This window comes from Mustela nivalis, assembly GCF_964662115.1.
Source record: "Mustela nivalis genome assembly, chromosome: 1".
NCBI lineage: Eukaryota > Metazoa > Chordata > Mammalia > Carnivora > Mustelidae > Mustela > Mustela nivalis.
In genome coordinates this window covers 149,754,303-149,776,545 of record NC_139020.1, presented here as the reverse complement: position 1 = coordinate 149,776,545, position 22,243 = coordinate 149,754,303, and the positions used below count along the sequence as shown (strand labels likewise).

The following is a 22,243-nucleotide window of genomic DNA, read 5'->3' as shown; positions in this document are numbered from 1 at the left end:
CTGCTTCTCCTCTCCTTCTGCTTTCAGCTCTGCCTGCTTGTGCTCCATCAAACAAATAAAAAAAAATCTTAAGAAAAAAAAAATAAACTGTCATACACATGCATATGCAGCCATCTAATTTTTTTTTGTTTTTGAAGAAATGGCCTCAGGAGTTTTTTTTTTTTTTTTGTTAAAGATTTTATTTATTTGACAGAGAAAGAGAGAGAGTACAAGTAGGCAGAAAAACAGGCAGAGAGGGGGGAAGCAGGCTCCCCACTGAGTAGGGAGCCCAATGCTGGGCTTGATCCCAGGATCCCGAGAGATCATGACCTGAGTCAAAGGTAGAGGCCTAACCCACTGAGCCACCCAGGCACCCCTACAGCCATCTAATTTGACTGTGGAGGCTACTCCCAATAAATCTGTTTTCCTCAGATGCACTTATAAAATTCATGTGAATAGCACTAATACATGACCTCTGAAATAGTTTTAAAAATGTAGTTAGGAGCTACATGACTTTTCACACAGTGAGACAGAAAAATAACTGATATACATTGTTAATTTTTCAAGTAATGTTATGTACAGTTTTATTGCCAGTATATGCACAACAGTAAGCATAGAACTATAAATACACAATGTAATTAACAGTAGAAAACAAAACTGTTACAGGTAAAGGGGAGGGGATATAGAGAAACTATTTTCCTGCTGCTAGAACAGAAACGAAGGGAAAAGCCTATGACAAATCATCCATCCAGTACTCTTGTCTTAAATTCTTTACATACATTTCTACATTTTTTTTCAATTAAACAAATAAAGTACAGATAACTCTGTAACAATAGCAAATTGCTTCCCTAATAGCTATTTGCCTTTCCAGTCAAATTCACTTCATGTTAGGATTTTTAAAAAAGTCAAGATGAGAAATCATTAGTATCCTGGTTCCCAATGATCTAATTTGCCTTTCACCAAACTGGTAATTTTTGAAAGCTGGCTGCACATGAAAAGAATAGGTGTAGTAAAAGGTGATTAAAAAAATTTGTTAAAATGTAACAGAAAATCACCCTTGAAGTAGTTTTCCAAAGGACACTACAGGCAGCAGCTCAGTTATAAAGATTAGCCCTGAAGAGGTAGAGAATTTGAGTCCATTACACAAAGATAATAGCCTTGCACCATCTTCTCTCTCATCAGGATCAATGTTTTCAAGTAAGACAATTTCATGGTAAAAGGAAACCAGGTTCCACCATTTAAAGAAAAGGTGCTGGTTGACTCCCATGTCTCAATAATAAGTTTGTTTATTAAATGAGAAACAGAAGACGGTCAAGGACACACATGCACTTGATTTACTTTTTGTCTCTTTCCATTATCAAGTTTGTTCATAAGTGAATTTGAGATTAATAAATATGAAAATAGCATCATTCACAACAAAGATAAACCAAAAATCCTGCAATAAAACCTTCTATTTTAATAAGTATCAAGAAAACAACAGGCAGATGATTTGGTGCAGCTTTCATAAGGGATCTTAGAAGGGACATGGTTTTAAATAAAGATGGCAAGATCAACAACCAACAAGCAGTTATCAGTGTTACAGAACTGGCTGATTCTGTAGCACTTTCTCTGAGGTCTTAGTTTTAAACTATAGATCACCCAAAGAAATTGCAGCTAATGACATGTATCACCATCACACCAACAGAGTCCAGCTGTAGTTCAAATTAGTCCTGCTTTGTTTCACATCATTTCAGTATTTCTAGCATAGGACATGATACGGAACAAAACTCCAAGTAGCAATAAAAATATTATTCTGCATCTGAATAGAGGCAAAAAAAAATGTTTTAGACTGTTAAACTTTTAAAGCTTTAAGCATTCTCTTTAACCAGCATTTAAAAAAATTTATACAATCATAACACTGGCAAAGGTTAATGGGAAGACAAAGAAGTACAAACATGTGAAGTGATGAATTTGATTAAAAATTACTTGGTACTGATCAAATGATGTTAATACTGCTTCTTCTTGAATTTGGAATAACTATCATAAAGGTTACATGCAGACTGAGGATAGCTCTCTGTTACAGAAAATACAAAACAAAACAAAAAACTAAAACTGGGAAAGATGGTAAGTTCCAAAAGATGTGTTTGAAAATTTCCTTTCATTGATGAGGGGTGGTCTGTCCTTTCTTTGAGAGGCCTGGTTCACTTTAATCAGCTTCACTAACTTTGTCCAGAAACATCAGTAGTGGGATCAGCTCCTCCAGAACCTGTCTGTGCACGTTTGATGTAAAGATTCAGTAGCTTCATCTGCAGATTCAAGCCGAACATATGTCACTGAGCAAATTTTAAGTTATAGTAAGATGTTTATTAAAAAAATTATATACATACATGAATTTAATATATGTGCTGCCGAAGCGAGCACACATACATGAATTTAAAAGAGCTAAGTTATACCCAAGTTATTATGGTTAATTAAGAATTACAAAAAAAAAAAAAAAATTCAAGTCTCAGTCTGTTCACAACTGAGTATTCTATTTTCTCATTTATTTAAGTAATCTCGCACCCAACATGGGGCTTCAACTCATGACCCTGAGATCAAGAGTTGAATGGTCTATCAGGATGAGCCAGCCAGGCACCCCTGACAACTGAGTACTCTAATATGCCCTTTTGAAAAATGTGGTACTGATAGTATGTAAAACTTAAACTTAGGAAAAAAAAGTCACCATTAAGACAATAAGGACAAACATCTGAGCACCATGTGTTATATAATAAGCTAACTACCTTACACTATCTCTTTTTATCTCAATAATAACTTACAGATGAGGAAATCAAGATATAGGATGTGTAAGTCATTACCCCAAAGTCACAAGGGTAGGTAAGAAGTGGGCCTGGATATTCGGAAATTAGGCACCTGGGTTCCAGGACCCAAGATCTTAAACAACTATAACATTGCCCTCCAAGAATGTTCTTGATTTCTCTGTGTCACTTTGTAGTCTTTCCTAGATGAGATCATATTTTTATAAAGTTTTTATCAGTGCATATACAATTTTATGCTTTACTTTTGTCATCTAATGTCATTTCCAAATATTTTCTCAACCTAGCTATGATCTCATATGCAACTGGCTACCTAGCATTCTGACAAAGTACTTCATTAAAAAAATTTTTTTACTTAGATTCAATTAATTAACATATATTATTAGTTTCAGGGGTAGAATTTAGTAATTCATTAGTTGCATACAACTCCCAGTGCTCATTACTTCAAATGCCTGTCAGCCAATTACCCCATCCCCCCCACAAACCTTGGCTCCAGCTACCCTCAGTTTGTTTCCTGGAGTTAAGAGTCTTGACAAAGTACTCAAATTTAATTCTTCTACAGACATCTTTGAATTATTATGACACAACTTGAGCTTATCACAAAAGCTTTTTTTCTTTGAAAACCACTGTGTTGGGGCACCTTGCTGGCTCAGTTGGTAGAGCATGTGGGGCTCTTGAGTTTAAGCTCAGTGTAGAGTTTACTTTAGGGGGAGAAAAAAAAAAAAAAGAGGGGCTCTTGGATGGCTCAGCCAGTTAAGTGTCTGCTTTCAGCTCAGTCATGATCCCATGTTCCTGGGATCAAGTTCTACATCAGGCTCCCTGCTTAGTGGGGTCCCTGCTTCTCCCTCTGCCTGCCCCCTACTTGTGCTCTGTCTCTGTCAAATAAATAAATAAATAAATAAATAAATAAATAAATAAATAAAATCTTAAAACAACAATAACAATACAACCAAAAACGCCAAAAGAAGACTGTGTCTTTTGTTTTTTTTGGGAAGACTGCGTTGTTGAAAGTTTGCTTTTTTAACATTAACTCATTGATTCAAGGGTTTTTAACCTGGTGTCCATGGGATTCAGGGACTCAGTGAATCCTCTGAAACTATGTGTAAAATTTTCTGTATATTTTTATTTTTCTTGGGATGAGATACAACCCATATCTCAAAGTGGTCTGTAACTCAGAAAGGGTTAAGAATCACTGCTTTAATCTACCTATAACTTATATAAGTATATAATTTTAGGTATATACTTAAGCTTTATAAGTATTTTCTCCACCTCTTTGTAATTTTTTTGGACAGACAGGGATCACAAGTAGGCAGGGGGGGGGGCAGGCTTCCCGCTGAGCAGAGAACCTGATGCGGGGCTCGATCCCAGGACCCTGGGACCATGACCTGAGCTGAAGGCAGAGGCTTTAACCCACTGAGCTACCCAGGCACCCCTCCTTTTTGCAATTTTATTTTATTTATTTATTTATTTATTTTTTAAAGATTTTATTTATTTATTTGACAGAGAGAAATCACAAGTAGGCAGAGAGGCAGGCAGAGAGAGAGAGAGGAGGAAGCAGGTTCCCCGCTGAGCAGAGAGCCCGATGCGGGACTCGATCCCAGGACCCTGAGATCATGACCTGAGCCAAAGGCAGTGGCTTAACCACTGAGCCACCCAGGCGCCCTCCTTTTTGCAATTTTAAAAATAAATTTGATCATAGTAATGACAATAGCTAGGGTGTGGGAAACTGTTTAAATGAGGAAGAGTGTTTCCTGCTAACTGGTTCATAAGCAAAAATTCAACAATCATAGTTTATCCTCACCTCGTAGAATAAATTTCAATGTTTGATTGTATCAAAGAAATGAGGAAAGACTCTTTTCTTAAAGTCTTTAAAAAGTTTTTTTAGGGACACCCGGGTGGCTCAGTTGGTTAAGCAGCTGCCTTCGGCTCAGGTCATGATCCCAGCATCCTGGGATCGAGTCCCACATCGGGCTCCTTGCTCGGCAGGGAGCCTGCTTCTCCCTCTGCCTCTGCCTGCCATTCTGTCTGCCTGTGCTCTCTCTCTCTCTGACAAATCAATAAAATCTTAAAAAAAAAAAAAAAAAAAAAGTAAAAAGTTTTTTTAAAGCTTATTTAGTTAAGTAATCTTATTACTTAATGTGGGGCTTGAACTCATGACCCCCAAATCAAGAGCTGCATGCCCTTCTGACTGAGTCAGCTAGGTACCCCTACTTTTTTTTTTTTTTTTAAGTCTTAAGGAAAGCAAATATTCGATTATTGTAGTTCATAGGGGGAAATTAAAGAAATGCACAAGGGTTCCACATTTTGGGAGATATAAAGTAATCCATGAATGTATAAAACCACTATTCTTTTTTAAAAGAGTATTTATTTATGTACTTACGTATTTAAATAATCTCTATACCTACTGTGGGGCTCAAACTCAAAACAACCGAGATCAAGCGTCACACACTCCACCAACTGAGCCAGCCAGGCGCCCCAACCACTATTTATTCTTAAACAGTCCTTGGGGGCAAGGATTTGGGTGTGGGAGTGTGCAAGGAATGTGCTGGCTGTAGGCATTTCTTTACAGCACCCTACCCTACCTGACTTCATGTGAGTGACCAACATGAAAGTAGGAACAGTTAAAATTCAAACGGTAGAGGAGGAATAAGTTGGATGCTCAAGGCCCGACATGTTCAAAGGTGAATAACAAATTTACCCTTTAACACAACAAAGAACTAAATCTGAAAAATGTACCAATGCCACCACCTTTAAGACAAAGCATCATTACTTACTTTACTGCCAGTGAGCTGACTGAGATGTGGTTTTAGCTCATCACCAATTACCGCATGAACAGCCACCAGGCAGAAGACACAAGCTTTCCGAACACTGCTCTCTGAATTATCATAACCCTAGGGAGAAAAGTCCTTGTTAGCACTCTTGGGGGATCTGAGAATGTACTATTCCAATTCCAACATGGACAGAAGATGTGGCTCAAAAATGAGATTATAGGCATACCAAGGGAGAGGAAGCTTTAGTGACTGAAGTTAACCTTCCTGCCTTTCCCAGCAGAAATGTGCCCTTCTCTCCTTCCACACCTCCATTCCGCTATCACTCCCCTAGCTTTCCTTATTGGGTTCTACCTTTATTTAGCCTGGAAAGCTGCCACTTCACCAACCTGCTCTGTAAAGTCTCCAGATGAACCCTATTCGGCTATAGGGATCCCAAGAGCACTTCACTATTGAATAAAATCTAAACAGAGTAAAACTAGGGTTGTCAGTCAAGGTACTCCTGTAATTCAGGCTGAATTAAGCTCAACATCTGTCCCATCCCTACCATTACCCTAAGTTTCATACCTGGCAAAAATTTATTCAGTACCCACTATACGTATGACATGAACATACTGTGTACATGCTTTTCTTAGGACCAAAAAACCCCACAATTTAGTGACTAATATTAGGCTTAGAACAGTGTCAAAGATAATACTAAAGATGCACAAAGAAATTAATGATTAATTCTTTTCAGGAGTGGTTTTATTATACACACTATATAATATTAGTCATTGTTACATTATAGAATATAATCTATTGGATGGAAAAAGTTAACAATTTATGATTAAGCAAAGCATGTTATAAAATGTGATCCCACTATTAAAACGTTTATGTGGATGGGTTTGTGTGCATAGAGAAAAACACATTACATCTGTGACTGCAAGTCAGTATAACCATTTTGGAGAGAAATGGGGCAAGACCTAGGAATTCTACTTCTAAATATATACATATAAGAAGGTGAAAGGAAGTTCACTGCAATATTTATGTTATTTAAAAAAGGGAAACAACCCAGATATTCATCAAAAGACGAATGGCTCAACAAATTGTGGTAGTCACATTAATGGAAATTACTCAGCCATAAAAAAGGAATTAAATTCTAATACATGCTATAACATGGATGAATTCTAAAAACATAATGCTAAATGAAATAAGCCAGCCACACAACAGAAGAAATACTGTGTGATTCCATTTACATGAGGAACCTATAAAGCAGAAGAGAGAGAAGAGAGAAAGTAGAAGTTACCAGGGGCAATGGGGAGAAGGAATAGGGAATTATTAATGGGTACATCCCTGTTTGGGATGATAAAATATATTCTGGAGCTGGAGAATTGTAATGGTTGTACATCATAAATGAATTTAATGCCACTGAATTGCACACTTAAAAATGACTAAATGGTTCACACACACACACACACACACACACACACACAGAGAGAACTAGTTATGGAAAGTCTTTGCTCTGAATATCCAAGACAGCAGGAAGGCTTGGTTATGCCACTAGTGTTGCCTAGGAAGTGCCTAAAATAACTGAATCCCAAATGTATCATAATTTATTCCTCTAAATTTTGTTTCTCACCTGTATTAGGCCTGGCATAATCTCTGGCAAAAGCAAGTTAAGGGTTTCCTTGGATACTCTCTCTATCACTTTTGTTTGCATTTTGATTGCAGCCAGATTAATGGGGTAATCTGCAGTTTGGATGATAGGACAAAGCACTTTGATGCACTGCTCTGGACTGATTGAAGTGGCTAGCACTGATGCAGCTTCCTCAGCAGATCTTACCACCTAAAACAAAGAGGAAATATTTAAATTGGAGTAAAAATTTAAAATGCTGTACTGTGTCCTAGAAGTAAAACTTCATGAAATATGCAATACACCAAGGTATCTATAACTTGCTTTGAAACTACTACAGTAAACAAACACAAAAAGTGAGGGTGCAGATAACACAGAGTTGGCAAACTGTCAGTAACTTCTGAAACCAGAATAGATTTATGGGGAGAAATAATTTTTCCTGATATTCTTTCTTTCTTTTATGTTCTCTTAACGTTGGCTAATGCAAGTTTGTTTTGTTTTTTTTTGGGGGGGTGGGTGGAGGGAAAGGGCAGAGAGAGGGAGAGAGAGAATCCTAAGCAGGCTCTACACTCAGTATGGAGGCCGACATGGGGCTAGATCTCATGACCCTGAGTTCATGACCTGAAGTCAAGAGTTGGATACTTGACTGACTGAGAATTCTGGGCACCTCAGGCTAACGCAATTTTTAAATCATACTGTGGTCTAGCTGTACTGGGTGGTGAAGGCTCCATTTATCTTTAAAGGGAATAGAATCCTCTAGAATAGCCATACTGACTATCAGCACCCTCAGTTCCAGGAGTATTCATGTCCTTTTCATTATATTATTATATTATAATAAAATATAAATAATCCTGGGGTACCTGAATGCTCAGTTGGTAGAACATACAACTCTTGAACTTGGGGTTATGAGTTCAAGCTCCAAGTGAGGTGAAAACGTTACTTAAAAATAAAATCTTAAAAAAGTCTCATTAATGGGTTATCAACTTAACATGCTATTCCTTCATCTGTTTATAATGATTTTCTTTCCTTCTGTACTGGGCCAGTGGAGGGCCGACACTAATTTTATAATGAAGAGAAGAAATGGCTGTCTTTCTATTTTAGTAGAATCTGTAATCTCTAGAGATGGTCTTGGGACCATGTAAAAATTATTGCTTTTGTTTCTAATTTAGTAGTTTCTCACTTTGGATCTCAATCTATGAGAGGTACTAAGAAAGGCACAGTGGCAAATATACTGGAGGTCAGAAGACCCAGGGCTAATTTTAGATGTAATGCCTTAAGAATGTCAATTTTATCTTTTGTAAAAATAGAGATGCCAGGCCTTATTTGGGTCAGAAGGTGGATAACTACAAATATTAGTTTTTTAAACCTTCAGCAAGATACTACAGATGTTCTACTACTAAACACCAGCTGAATAAAAAAAGAAATCTAAGTAAGAATCCATATAGATTTAGAAGTTATGACTCACTCTCCTAGAAGACCTCTAGTCATTATCTTCTGAATATTCAGAGGGTTTCGATTTCTTCAAATCCTCACAACACTACTTGATTTTCTTTTTCATTTTTAAAAAAAGATTTATTTATTTATTTAAGTAATCTCTATGGTCAACGTAGAGCTTAAACTCAAGATCCCAACATCAAGAGCCATATGTTCTTTCAATTGAGCAAATCAGGTACCCCCAAATCCTCACCAACACTTATTGTCTTTCTTCCTCATGTATGTGAAGTGGTAGCTCATTGTGGGTTTAGTGTATTTTCCTAATGAGTACTGATATTGGGCATTTTTTCATGTGCTTATTGGCAATTTGCATGTCTTCTTTGGATAACAGTCTATTTAGGTCCTTAGTTCATTTAAAAAAAATAATTCATTTATTTATTTTAGAGAGAGAGAGAGAGAGCAAGCATGAGCAGGGTGAGGGGCAGGGGGGAGAGGTCGGAGGGGGAGGAGAGAGAGAGAGAAGCAGACTCCCCACTGAGCACCTAGCTCAATCCTATGCCCTGAAATCAAGTCAGACGCTCAACGGACTGAGCCAACCAGGCACCCCATTCTTTGTTCATTTTTAAATTGGGTTCTCTTTTTGTTGTCGAGTTGCAAGAGTTTTTTAATATATTACCTTATCAGACATAGGACTTGCAAAAATTTTCTTCTTCTTTCCACTTTCTTTAGAGTGCCCTTTGAAGCACAGAAGTTTTCTTTTTTTATACATTATTTAAATTTGTGACACTGATTTTTAAATTTTACTTATTTATTTTTGAGTAAACTCTATGCCCAACATGGGCTTGAACTCATAACCCCAAGATCAAGAGTTTCATGATTTATTGACTGACCCAGCCAGATGCCACTGAAGCATAAAAGTTTTTATTTATTATTATTATTTTAAAAAAGATTTCCTTTATTTATTTGACAGAGAGAGACACAGCAAGAAAGGGAACACAAGCAGTAGAGGTGGGAGACGGAGAAGCAGGCTTCCTGCTGAGCAGGGTGCCCTGGGATCATGACCTGAAGGCAGATGCTTAACTGACTGAGCCACCCAGACACCCTTTTCTATTATTTAAAAAAATACTTTATTATACATTTTTTAAAGATTATTTGAGAGAGAGAGTGAGAGTGAGCATGAGCAGGAGAGGCAGAGGTAGAGGGTGAGGGAGAGAGAATCTCAAACCAACTCCCAGCTGAGTGCAGAGCCCAAAGGCTCAAAGCTCAGGACTCTGAGATCATGACTGGAGCCAAAATCAAGAATGGGATACTTAACTGATGGAGCCCCCCAGGTGCCCTCAAAAGATTTTAAGTAATCTCTATACCCAACGTGGGGCTTGAACTTATAACCCTGAGATCAATAGTCACATGCTCTACCAACTGAGCCACCTGGGCATCCTGAAGCAACAAAGTTTCAAATTTTGATTAAGTCCAATACATGTTTTTGTTGTGGTTGTTGGCTACTTGTGCTTTTAGTGTTGTATCTAAGAAACTACTGCTTAATCCAAGATGGCAAAGATTTACATCCATGCTTTCTTCTGAAAGTTGTAGTTTCAGGTCTTAAATTTAGTTTTGATCTATTTTGTCTTACTGCTATTTTTTAACTTTCCTTGTTTGACTTCTTTCACTTATATTTTGGTTCTACCAGAGGCACCTCATGTTACTGCTCTGGTGCTTTACACATGAAACTAATCTAACACTGTATGTTGACTAATTGGTATTTAAATAAAAGTTTAAAAAGGCTAATTTTTTTACACAACTATAAATAAAAAGAGATAGATAGATGAGTAGATGAGACAGATTTACAGGACTCTTTCAGGAAAGCTGTCCTCATTATTTTATTGAATAAACTTTGAACAGACATCTACCTCCTACAGGCACTTTACCATTTTAATAATGATTCTTCTTAAGTTACTTCAAAAAAACAAATTCTTGTTTTTTTTTTTTTAAAGATTTTATTTATTTGCCAGAGACAGAGATCACAAGTAGACATAGAGGCAGGCAGAGAGAGAGGGGGAAGCAGGCTCCCTGCTGAGCAGAGAGCCCTATGTGGGACTCAATCCCAAGACCATGAGATCATGACCTGAGCCAAAGGCAGAGGCTTAACCCACTGAGCCACCCAGGTGTCCCTCAAAAAAGCCAATTCTTACTGATAAGTGGACAGTAATGGCTGGTGATTTCTAAATTGGAAAACTACAAGTCAAATTAAGAAGGAAAAAATGAAATCAAGATTATATCCTAGAGCTGGCTTATTTTAGGTGAAAGACCATGATATCCACAGCTCATTTAATAGAAAAAATATGACTGCATCTTTGTCAGATATACTACCTGGAACATCAAAGTTAAGTGTTCATTTGATTGAAATGACTGACACTCTTCAAGGGTATACTTCAAGCAGTGTTTATACATTTCATGTGATAATATAAGTACTGAGAATAGGGTATTTAGTCTAAAGATACAAATATAGTGATCTGAAGGGGCACTGCACCCAAATGTTTATAGCAGCAATGTCCACAACAGCCAAACTATGGAAAAAACCTAGATGTCCATCAACAGATAAATGGATAAAGAGGTGGTATATATCTACAATGGAATACTATGCAGCCATCAAAAGAAACAAAATCTTGCATTTGCAGTGATATGGATGGAACTAGAGGGTATTACTGAGCAAAGTAAGTCAATCGGAGAAAGACGATTACCATATGATCTCCCTGATAGGAGGAATCTGAGAGGCAGAGTAGGGGGTTATGGGAGATAGGGAAGCAAAAAATGAAACAAGATGGGATCGGGAGGGAGACAAACCGTAAGAGACTCTTAATCCTAAAAAACAAACTGAGGGTTGCTGGGAGGAAGGAGGAAATGGAGAGGGTGGTTGGGTTATGAACATTGGGGATGGTATGTGCTATGGTGAGTGCTGTGAAGTGTGTAAGCCTGACGATTCACAGATCTGTACCCTTGGGGCAAATAATCCATTATATAATTAATAAAAAAAGAAGTTCTGAGAATAAAATAATAATTTAATGGTCATGTAACTTACCTCCTTATGAGGATCTTTATGTGCTTCCAATGTTTTCATGACAGTCAGTTCTGCATAGTTTTTAAATCTGGCTGGTTGATGCCTTAGGATTTCTCTTAAAACCTTTAATGCCAAAGCCCTGATTGTAGGCTAAGAAGAAATATTTTAATGTTTTTAATATTTTGGGTTGTAGACAATCTTCCATATTTTCCATTTCTGTAACTTAAGGGTCTTAACATCAGGGCAGGGATAAGTTGTAGACAACTGCACAAAGTATACGGTATATTACATAATTAAGTTTTCACATCTATAGTTGAAAACTTAAATCACACTTTTTATACTTGTAGGAGATCAAGAACCAACAACATCCTATGAAACAGGAAATTACACTTTTGAACAAGTAGTTTAAATATGCAAAACAAGCAACTTGTACTCTCCTATAAAAATAACATCAGCAACCTTTAATTTTTCCCATTGTCAATTGTTCAAAATCATTGAACTATTGGTTTAGAAGAAAAAGTACTCATTATGAAAATTTCACACAGGAAGAAGCAGTAAGAGACTCATTTTCCCAATTTCCAAATCTGTGTAGTTCTTGATTAACCAGCAATCAAAGACAGGAAAACAGGTTATTATTTACACATCCTGCCATTTACCTCTTTATCCCCAAGGGTTTCAAGCAATAGAAGTAATATTGTTTTGAAATGTTCATCCCAAACACTGAAAGATTCTTCCTGTGTCAGTTTCATGAGTTCATAGAGGGCGATTTTTCTTTCTTCTACACGTTCATTGTGGTTAGACAGCTCCTTCAATAGCTCTGCAACCAGGTCAGAGTGGTCGAGGGAAAGATCTGGCAAGAGGACATAATGTTAATTCTGCAACTTTATAGGTCAGCTCTCCTAAGTATGGGGATGATGACTTTATAACATTACGAAACAGACAATGTTAGTTTTAAGAAAAAAAAAAAAAGATTAATTTTCTTTTCCATTTTTTCATCTTGAAAACACCAATTCTAGTTTAAAACTTTTTGTAATGAAAATTCACATAAAAAAATATAATGGACCCTTACACACCCCTCACCCAGATTTAACAATTATTAAGATTTTATCATTCTTGCTTCATCTTCATCCCTTCCCACTTTTTCGCCTGAAATATTTCTAGTAAATGGCAAATAAATCATTTAATCCTTATATACTTCAGTATGCATTTCTATGGTGCCATGCCAGGAGGCTCACAATGTTTGGGTACTCCATTTTTAGTGATATTAATAAAAACCACTGGATTTAAGTGGTGACAACTTGATCCCATCACTGTAAAGTTCCCTATCAATTAAAAAAAATTCTTTCTTAAATTTTTAAAAAAAAATTTTTTTAAGAGAGAGAGGGAGAGTTTCCTCGCCTTGGGGGAGAGAAAGAATTCTAAGCAGGCTCCATGCCCAGCACAGAGCCTGTTCTGGGGCTCGATCCACAACTCCGATCATGACCTGAGCCAGAATTAAGAGTTGGACATCCAATGGACTAAGTCACTCAGGTACCACCCCCCAATTTTTTTTTTTTTTTTTTTTTTAAGATTTATTTGAGAGAGGGAGAGTGAGCACGTGCACATGAGTAGGGGAAAGGGCACAGGGAGAGGGAGAGAGAATCAGGCAGACTCCAGCTGAGCCCAATGCAGGGCTGGATCATAGGACTCTGAGATCACAACCTGAGCAGAAACCAAGAGTTGAACGCTTATCCACCAGTGCCACCCAGGCACCCCAATCAATCTTTTAGTAATGGTTCCATCCACTGATTACTCTTGAATTATTTTATTAGAAATTAAAAATGGGCTGGAATTCTTCTGTAGAGAGTAACTTTATCAACTAGAGCTATTCTGATTATCCTGAAATATAGTTTGATAGAAGAGGCAGAATACTTAATATTGTCCCTTAAATTTCAGAGTCAAGAGTTGGTTGTAAAAATTATCAAAGAGTTTTGTTTTTGCTTTCTTTTTTGAAGTATAATCATGAACTCATGAATTTTATGAATGTTAAAGGACACTTAAAGTGCTTGAATAATTTTTGTAGGAAAGATAGTTACATCCCAAAATTCATATTAAAACATTATAAAATACTGGAATTCTTCCCAAATTCTTTTGTTGATAAATGATAAATTCAGCCCTTCCAGAACTTGGGCACACAGTGGCCTGAGCTTGTGCTGTAGACCCTTCCTTAACTCCACTGGAACAAAATAACTACAGAATATGGTGCCTGAGCTTGGAAGATACACCTGGGGTGACTCCCTCTCCCAAATCTCCAGAGTGACAGTTGACGTCATGGAGCTATACTGTCTGTAGGTCCACTTGGCCTACATGCTGTTCTTTCATAGGATGGGCTGCCACTTACACTGATCCTAACAGGCCAGAGAAGGCTTGTGAATCTGGCATCTGGGAAATGGCTGTTGCCTATAAAAGCAAAGGCGCAAGAGGAAAGAACCGCTTCCCAAAAATGAACCTTGAGGTTGCAGTTTGCTAGATGGTCACTATTGGTCCATAAAAACAGAAGCTACTGTGCCTCATCCTGCCAGCTGTCTAGCCACTGACCTATACTAATGGCCTGACATTTTAGGTTGTGGAGAACCTACTCTTACAAGTAGGGGAAAGAAAAATTATATTTTACTTAAGGTGATTTGGAAACCTAAGGAAAGGAAATTAAGCGGAACCATTAGAATAGATGGGTTCAGGGAGCCTCGGTGGCTCAGATAGTTAAGCGACTGACTCTTGATTTCAGCCCAGGTCATTATAGCAGGGTCACAGGACTGAGCCCCATGCTGGGCTCTGCACTGGGCACAGAGCCTGTTTAAGATGATTTCTCTCTCTGCCTTTGCCCCTTCCCCATGCCCTCTCTAAAAAAAAAAAAGAGACACCTGGGTGGCTCAGTTGGTTGAGCCACTGCCTTCGGCTCAGGTCATGATCCGAAGGTCCTGGGATCGGGTCCCGCATAGGGCTCCTTGCTTGGCGGGGAGCCTGCTTCTCTCGCTGCCTCTGCCTGCCTCTCTGCCTGCCTGTGTGTACTCTCTCTCTCGGTCTCTGGCAAATATATAAAATCTTAAAAAAAAAAAAAGAATAGATGACTAACTAGAGTAAAACTAACAGATAACAGGGAAGGAAAATTGAACCAAAATGTAGTGACAACAATCATTAACTATTAAAAAAAGAAGTTTACTATGACAACTTTCATGGAACTACAATTAGACCACTAACAACCTCATATACAGAGCATAAAATGTGATTGCTGAACTTAAAATGAGAAATAGTCTGGAAAGAATGACCACCAAGTGAACCAAATTAGGGTTTTTGAAGAATCTCTGTAAAATGCAGAGCAAAATCATAAAGAAGAAGAAATCTGCATTCAAAGATGGTATCTTACTTGGAGGATAAAAACAGTCTTATAATAATTTCAATATAAAGACCAACACTGGAACAGTACTGCCGCTGTAACAGCTGCTACTGTGGCAGAATAAATGCATCTCTATATATCTCACAAAAGTCACTCCTGCAGTCATGTTATCAGACTTTCACAGATGTCAGAGGTTCAGTCATTCTATTTAGAGTTTTATTTTATTTCAGCTCAATAAAGGAAATTCACACACACAAAAAATGCTTTCGAAGGAATGCAGCTCTTTCTTCCATTAATATAGGCTTTGTAATTACTCTAGGAGATAATTAGAAATGACTTGACATAAAGTGGTCTGAACAGATGACTAACAGAAAAATAATTTCTGCAAAAGAAACCACATATTTTGTTCCAAAACTGATTTATAGAATACAAATGAGAAAACCTAAAGTACTCCATTAAGATAAAGTGTAACCAATTCTATATCTTCATGAGAGGCATCATGGTCATGGGAAAAGGCAGGCTCTGGAGTCCCACTAAACCTGTGCCTCTTACTTTGTGCAACAGGCACACGTTCTTAATTAGTGCTGAGGCTCAATTTTATTATGAGTAAAATGGGCTGACTTTCTATGGTCATAGTGAAGACCTGGGCTCAGAATACAGTAAACTCACTAATATTAATTTTCTTTGTTCTTATGACAAATATTGGTACTATTACAATTCTGATATTTCTGTTGCAGTGCTGAAAAAATATGGGATACTCTTTTCACTGGCTAACTTTAATATGAGTCTCTTGCTTAACAGAACTATCCTCATTAGCAGTAGTATTCTGGAATATTATAGTCCCTGGTAAACTTCACAAAGATCATAATTACATGTGGACATTAGTGGAATTTTATTTTTACTTGTTGATTTTGAATAATTTATCACTTATGTATGTATGTCTATAGTGTGAGTAACAGGCATACTAAATAAGTCTCAGAATTTCAAAATGATTTCTTTTTATAGAAATTCTGAGTTGAACAAAATTATTATCTTCTGCCAAAACTTATGGACTTTAAAAACAAAAAAGGAGAAATTTTGCATTGAGGTAGACATGGAAAGAAAATCAAAAGAGCAATGGAGGCAAATAAAATTAAAAAGAATGGGTGACATTAGCAATGTTCACAATAAAATAATGTCAAACAAGATCTTCCCTATCTCAACTTTAAAAATGAAAATAAACAATAAGTGATTAATTACTATATGAAGCTTAGAGCAACTATTTTGCTTAACTAATGGTTTAATCCATTTTCAAAGACTGTTCAGCATAAAATGACTGTCTTATGTTTTAGAAATCAATAAAGTATTATGCTGTGAAGAAATAATTTTCTCGTTCAAAAATATTCTATCCAGTTTAGACTTTCCAACGATGTCCTCCTTTAACAAATGGAAAATATAAGACCTTAAGTAAGGAAAAGAGAATCAGTCAGTTACTAAGTAGGTAATCTTCATTTCTTTTTAAAAGATTTTATTTGACAGAGAGAGAGAAAGAGAGAACCCACAAGCAAGGGGAGCAGCAGGCAGAGGGAGAAGCACGTTCTCTGATGAGTAAGAAGTCCGATGTGGGACTTGATCCCAGGACATCAGGATCATGACCTAAGCTGAAGGCTGATGCTTAACCAAATGAGCCAGGCATCCCCCGAAGTATAATCTTCCTAAGCTGTCACAGTTTTGGCTTTGTGATATATTAATTCTCTTAACATAAGCAGTTGCTAAAAACATGATTTCTCAGCCTCATAAATAAGAGATTTTTTCCATTCATCAAAAATACAAATGACCAGGCCTGGGGACACAAATTCCTGAGCAGAGTAAGCAGGGTTTTTTCCCACATGGGAGAGTGGCAAAGTACAGAATTTTAGAGCTCAACCAGGGCAAGAAAGGTGTCCAAATGGAGTGGTGACCAGGTGTGTCAGGGCCCAAGCACATTGAAGGTGTCCACGTGGAGTGGCAGAGCCCAGCAAGGTGAGGAGGTAGTGGCAGAGATGGAAAACAAGATGGCATACAAGAAGATTGATGAAATAAGTAAATATATTAAAGATAATGAAAGCCAGGTTTCTCAATGTCAGAAAAAATATGGAAAAGGAGGAAATAAGAATTAATCTCATGGTGCTAAATTGGGATTGGAATAAACACATAGCTTTTGATATCGAAATAAACAAATATAAATCAGTGTGTGTACACAGATACACACAAACACACACACACACACACACACACACACACACTCCTTAAACTCTGGCCCCTGAAAGGTCTTGGAAATAGTGAATATCCCACTAGTAGTGAGTATACTTTGTGCCCAGACTCTAGCCTTTAAAGACCATTTTCTATTAAATGAAACCAAGGATCACTCCTTGGAGAAATGACTGATTCCAGGACTCAAGAAGGGAAGTCCAGCATTCTGTTATGCCAGCATGCAAGGATGGGGACATGTCAAAAGAACAGGTCAAATCAAAGACAATTTGAGCATCAAAATAAATGATAGTTACAAATTATAACCTACTGAGTACAATGCAAACTGTGAGTTCACAGTTAGGAATATGTAAATGAAACTTTTTAAATGAATAAACTTTAATATAGTTTTAAAGTAACTCCCCACAAGACACTTACTAATTATAGAATGAGTAATTTCACAGTGGAGAAGCCTGGTAAGCACCACCATAATCAAGTGACTAAAGTTTATATCACCGTCAAAGAGCAAAGTGAAATCATGTATTACCTGAAGAATGCACTATCACTTCTGGAACCCTGATGCCAAGAGCACATGACCTGAATCCAATCACGAGAAAACATCAGACAAACCTAAATTGAGGGAAATGCTACAAAATAATAGGTCTCTGACCCTCAAAAGTGCCACGGTCATGAGAACAAAGGAAAGACTGAACACTGAAGAAGACAAAGGACACATGATGACTCAATGCAATGTGAGATTCTAAAGTGGATCCTCTGGCTCGAAGGTTTTTTTTTTTTTTTTTAAAGATTTTTATTTATTTATTTGACAGACAGAGATCACAAGTAGGCAGAGAGCCAGGCAGAGAGAGAGGGGGAAGCAGGCTCCCCGCTGAGCAGAGAGCCCAATGCAGGGCTCAATCCCAGGACCCTGAGATCATGACCTGAGCGGAAGGCAGAGGCTTAACCCACTGAGCCACCCAGGCGCCCCTTGAAGGTTTTTTTTTTTTAATTCAATAAAACATTTACTGGACACATAGTATATATAAATCACCCTGTTGGAAATTGTAAGAAACCTAGCAATGATTAAGATATGGTTTCTTTTCCCAAGGAATTTATATTTTAGTAACTTAGTATAACACCTCAAAAGAGTAAATAAGGACTACAACACTGTAAATAAAGTATTTGGGGACACAGAAAAGAAAGTAACAGTCAGAAATAGCAACTTTTTGTTTAAAATATTGCAGTTGAGTTTGGCGATGAGCACTAGGTGTTGTATGGGAGTGCTGAATCACTAAATTGCACACCTGAAACTAATATTACACTGTATTAACTAACTGGAATTTAAATAAAAACTTTAAAAAAATACTGCAGTTGATTTTGGAATTTTATTTTAAATTCTGCTTTACTCATTTTTATTTGTTCTTAATGGATGGATAATGTGATAAAAATGTGACAAGAACATCCCATTACAAATCAGCATCTAATGGGGTATAAGGGCAGGTGTTTATTATTGTACTAATGATAATTACCTGATTTGGATGAGTTGATTGTGGTTACGTGGGAGAATGTCTTTATGGAAAGTACATTCTAAAGTATTTGGGGTGATTGAGCAGCATTTGGGCAGCTTACTCTCAAATGGTTCAAGGAAAAGTTCTTTGTGCTATACCCGCCATCTTTTAAGCTTTTAATTGTTTAAAAAAAAAAAAAATATATATATATATATATTGCCTTTGATTGTTAAAAAAAATGTATACATATATATATTTTGTTGCCAAGGCAAGCAATGTCAGTGGAACCAATTTGGTTTGCATGTGACCTCTGTACATAAATGATTTAAGAATAACTAAAGCTGCTAAAACTAGGTCTCAGCTTACCATGCTGCTGCAACAAGGGAGGGTTTAAAGGACATACTCATTCTAGGTCCAATTTATTCCCTCCTGTTTTGCTGCTACTGTGACTAAACCTCAGTAACAGAGTAACTAGTTGTGACAGATCAAAACACACTGCAGTGAATAATTTTGGCAATTTTATACATTCTTATGTAATTTAGACTCAGTATGGCAAGTTGTCATAATTTTGCCTTTGTGGTAATTATAATATATTAAGACTCTTAACATGACATATTGGTAAAAACATGATTTGTTAACCTTATTGGTAATCAAAGAAATAAAAATGAAGAGATTTTTCCACTTACCAAATTACAAAAATTATAAAATATTTCTGATATCTAACTTCTCAGTCTCTCTAATAATTAGGGAAATGCTCATTAGGATGGTTTATTTTATATTCATCATGGTGATGGATTTCAAATTTTTAAAAAGTTTGAACATTCTGTGCTGGTGAGGAAATCAGCACTACCTAAACTAGCCAAGTGTTTTGAGTTGGTAACTGGGTAGTAACTCTCAAAATTTCAACTTAATATCCCTTTATTGAGCAATTCATCTCTAGGACTCTCAAATTATTATGTATGTGCATAAAAGTTTATGCAGTAATATGTTCACTGACAGCAATACTGGGGGAACAAAGGAAAACCAGAAACTACATAAGTATAATATCATGAATAAGGGGATACTTTCAAATTTAGCCACATAGTTATCTATTACTTTATATTACTTGAGTTTTCAATTACAAAAATTAATAAATTATGTAATTTGTAGAGAAAAATGTAATTCCCTCTTATTAAAAATACCTAAACTATTTGCAGTATTTTGTATTTTATATCAGTTTTGATACATTTTATATGTGAACCTAACTGCATACTGTAATTGGAAGGGCAGGTAGGTAGTACATTTCTACCCTCTTTCAGATGTGACACACTGAACAGTCAACCAAATATCAGGCTGGACAACTCAGTGTTAGAGCTAGTCCCACACCCTTGGTATAAGCCACTGAAAGTACAGAGCTAGTCCTAAGCTGGCTCCAAATTCTAATGATAGCTTCCCTCACATTGGTCTTGCATCTCACTAGAGTTTCTGATTTTACACTTTATTAAAGGGATACTATTAAGAATGGGTAGTTCTTCAAAGGTTTTTGTCATGCTGGTATTAAAAACTGATGACTGAATTATGTCTAGAAATAAACTAAATTTATAAGCTACAACTGATTTCAGTTGTTTCTGGGCAGTCAGTAAGGATTTCCTGATGTTTGAGGATGATCTCAGGATTACCCTGTTTATCATTCTGGGGTAGAAAACTACCAAACCACTAGAAATGAGCTCCTAAAAGATGGGAGAAACATTTTCATCCCAAAGCTCCTTACTTCTTCAGGAGTTATAATAAAAGAGCACATGTATTTCTTTTGTTTCATTGACTACCAATCCTCTAAAATACAGGTGACAAAATATGACCCAGAACCTACCATCTGGAAACTGGTCGGCATCATCATCAAACATGGCTTCCTTGAGGGCAGACTTATTGAAGGGACTGATGCTATCTGAATAGTTATATGGATTATAGTCTCGAGCGCGAGGAGAGGAGTGAGCAGGCATTGAATGGAGCAACGAAGCTTTATTATCAAGGGCTGTCTGGCTTGAGTCAGTAGCATCACCTCCTGCTCTTGGGTCAGGCATCCCAGGACCACCACACATCTATTAATGGGGAGAAGGCACAGCAAATTAATTCATTTTCTAAAAAACATTTTACTTATTTATTTATTTGAGAGAAAGAAAGGGGGAGTAGGGGCTGAGGGAGTGCAAGAGAGAAGGGGTTCAACTTCATGACCTGACCCTGAGAGATCATGACTTGAGCCAAAATCAAGAGTCAGACACTTAACTGACTTAGGCACCCAGGTGCCTTGCAAATAATTTATTTTTAAGTATCTCTGAAATTCTAGATTCTTCTTTACTGCTTCAAAGTCGACTTAAAAAAGGTAACAATTAACAGCTAAAAAAAGTAATGGGAATCAACACAATAAGTTAAAACTTATTTAAAATGTCAAAATTTAAAGTAAAGGTGTAAAAAAAAAACCAAACCCACAGCTGTGAGGGCAATAAGAAAAATAAAAGAATGCTGTTGCTAATTCCTATAGTTCCCTACTAATGGCTTGACCAAAGGATATACAGTGGGATTACCAAAAGCTTCTCTATGCCACTTAAAGATGTAAAAGGATTTTCATTAGCAACACAGAACTAAAAGCTGGCAGGTTCCATTATTAAGGCAGTAAATTACACAATGACAGATTGTCAACAAAGTACAAGAGGATCAAAATTTTTTTAAAAGGCCTGTTATTAAAAAAAAGAGGCCTCAAGGACTATACCCTTTGAATAGATGTCTGCTGAAGTTTGATCACATTAACATATTTATCAAAACATCAATACTAACACTGATACTAATACTAGTATGAAAATCATTACAACTGTCAATATTACCATTGTCACCATCTACTCACAGCAACTACATGCTAAGCCATTACTCAGGTGCTTTACAAATATTCTTCATGTATTTACTGTGCTCCTACTGCGTGCCAGGGATTGTTCTTGGCAGTGGGGATATACTGGTGAACAAAATGGAGAACGAGGTCCACTTTCATGGAGTTCACATTTCTAACCACAACAAATGAGTAAAGTATCCAGTATGGTAGAAGGTGACTAGTGTATGGGAGGCAGTACAGGATTAAAGGGACCATGAGCACTGTGGTGGGAGGAAGGAGGGTGCAGATTCGACAGGGTCAGAGTAAGACCTCTGAACAAAGATTTGAAGGAAGCGAGGAAATCAGCCATGGAGCTACCTGGAAGAAGGATGTCAAAATATGAGGGAAGAGGCGAGACAAAGGCCCTGAAGCAAGAGCATGCCCAGGAAGTTCAAGGAATAGCAAGAAGGCCAGTGTGGCTGGAGCAGAGGAAAGTAGTAGATGAGGTCAGAGGGGTAAAAGGGGAAAGAAAAAGCCTATTGTGTAGACTTTGGATATTACTCTGGGACCTCCTATGGAGTTATATAAATCGAGGAGTGAGAATGGATGACAGGAAGCCAATGTGCAGAATCAAGAAGGCCAGTTAAGTGCTTATTTTAATAACCCAGGTGAGAG

At 37.1% G+C, this 22,243-nt stretch overlaps 1 protein-coding gene across 50 annotated transcripts in view; it reads right to left on the bottom strand.

The window, feature by feature from the left end:
- Positions 1-537: 537 nt before the first annotated feature.
- Positions 538-22,243, bottom strand: part of CLASP2 (cytoplasmic linker associated protein 2) — a 186,049-nt gene continuing 164,343 nt past the window's right edge. For all 50 annotated transcript variants that reach the window (XM_082725344.1, XM_082725390.1, XM_082725366.1 and 47 more), the window contains 6 exons: positions 20,579-20,807; positions 12,297-12,490; positions 11,662-11,790; positions 7,158-7,364; positions 5,546-5,662; positions 538-2,264 (listed from right to left, as the gene is read on the bottom strand). In XM_082725344.1, coding sequence (XP_082581470.1) covers positions 2,178-2,264; positions 5,546-5,662; positions 7,158-7,364; positions 11,662-11,790; positions 12,297-12,490; positions 20,579-20,807 — 963 coding nt within the window. In that variant the 3' untranslated portion in view covers positions 538-2,177. The remainder of the gene's footprint in view (positions 2,265-5,545; positions 5,663-7,157; positions 7,365-11,661; positions 11,791-12,296; positions 12,491-20,578; positions 20,808-22,243) is intronic.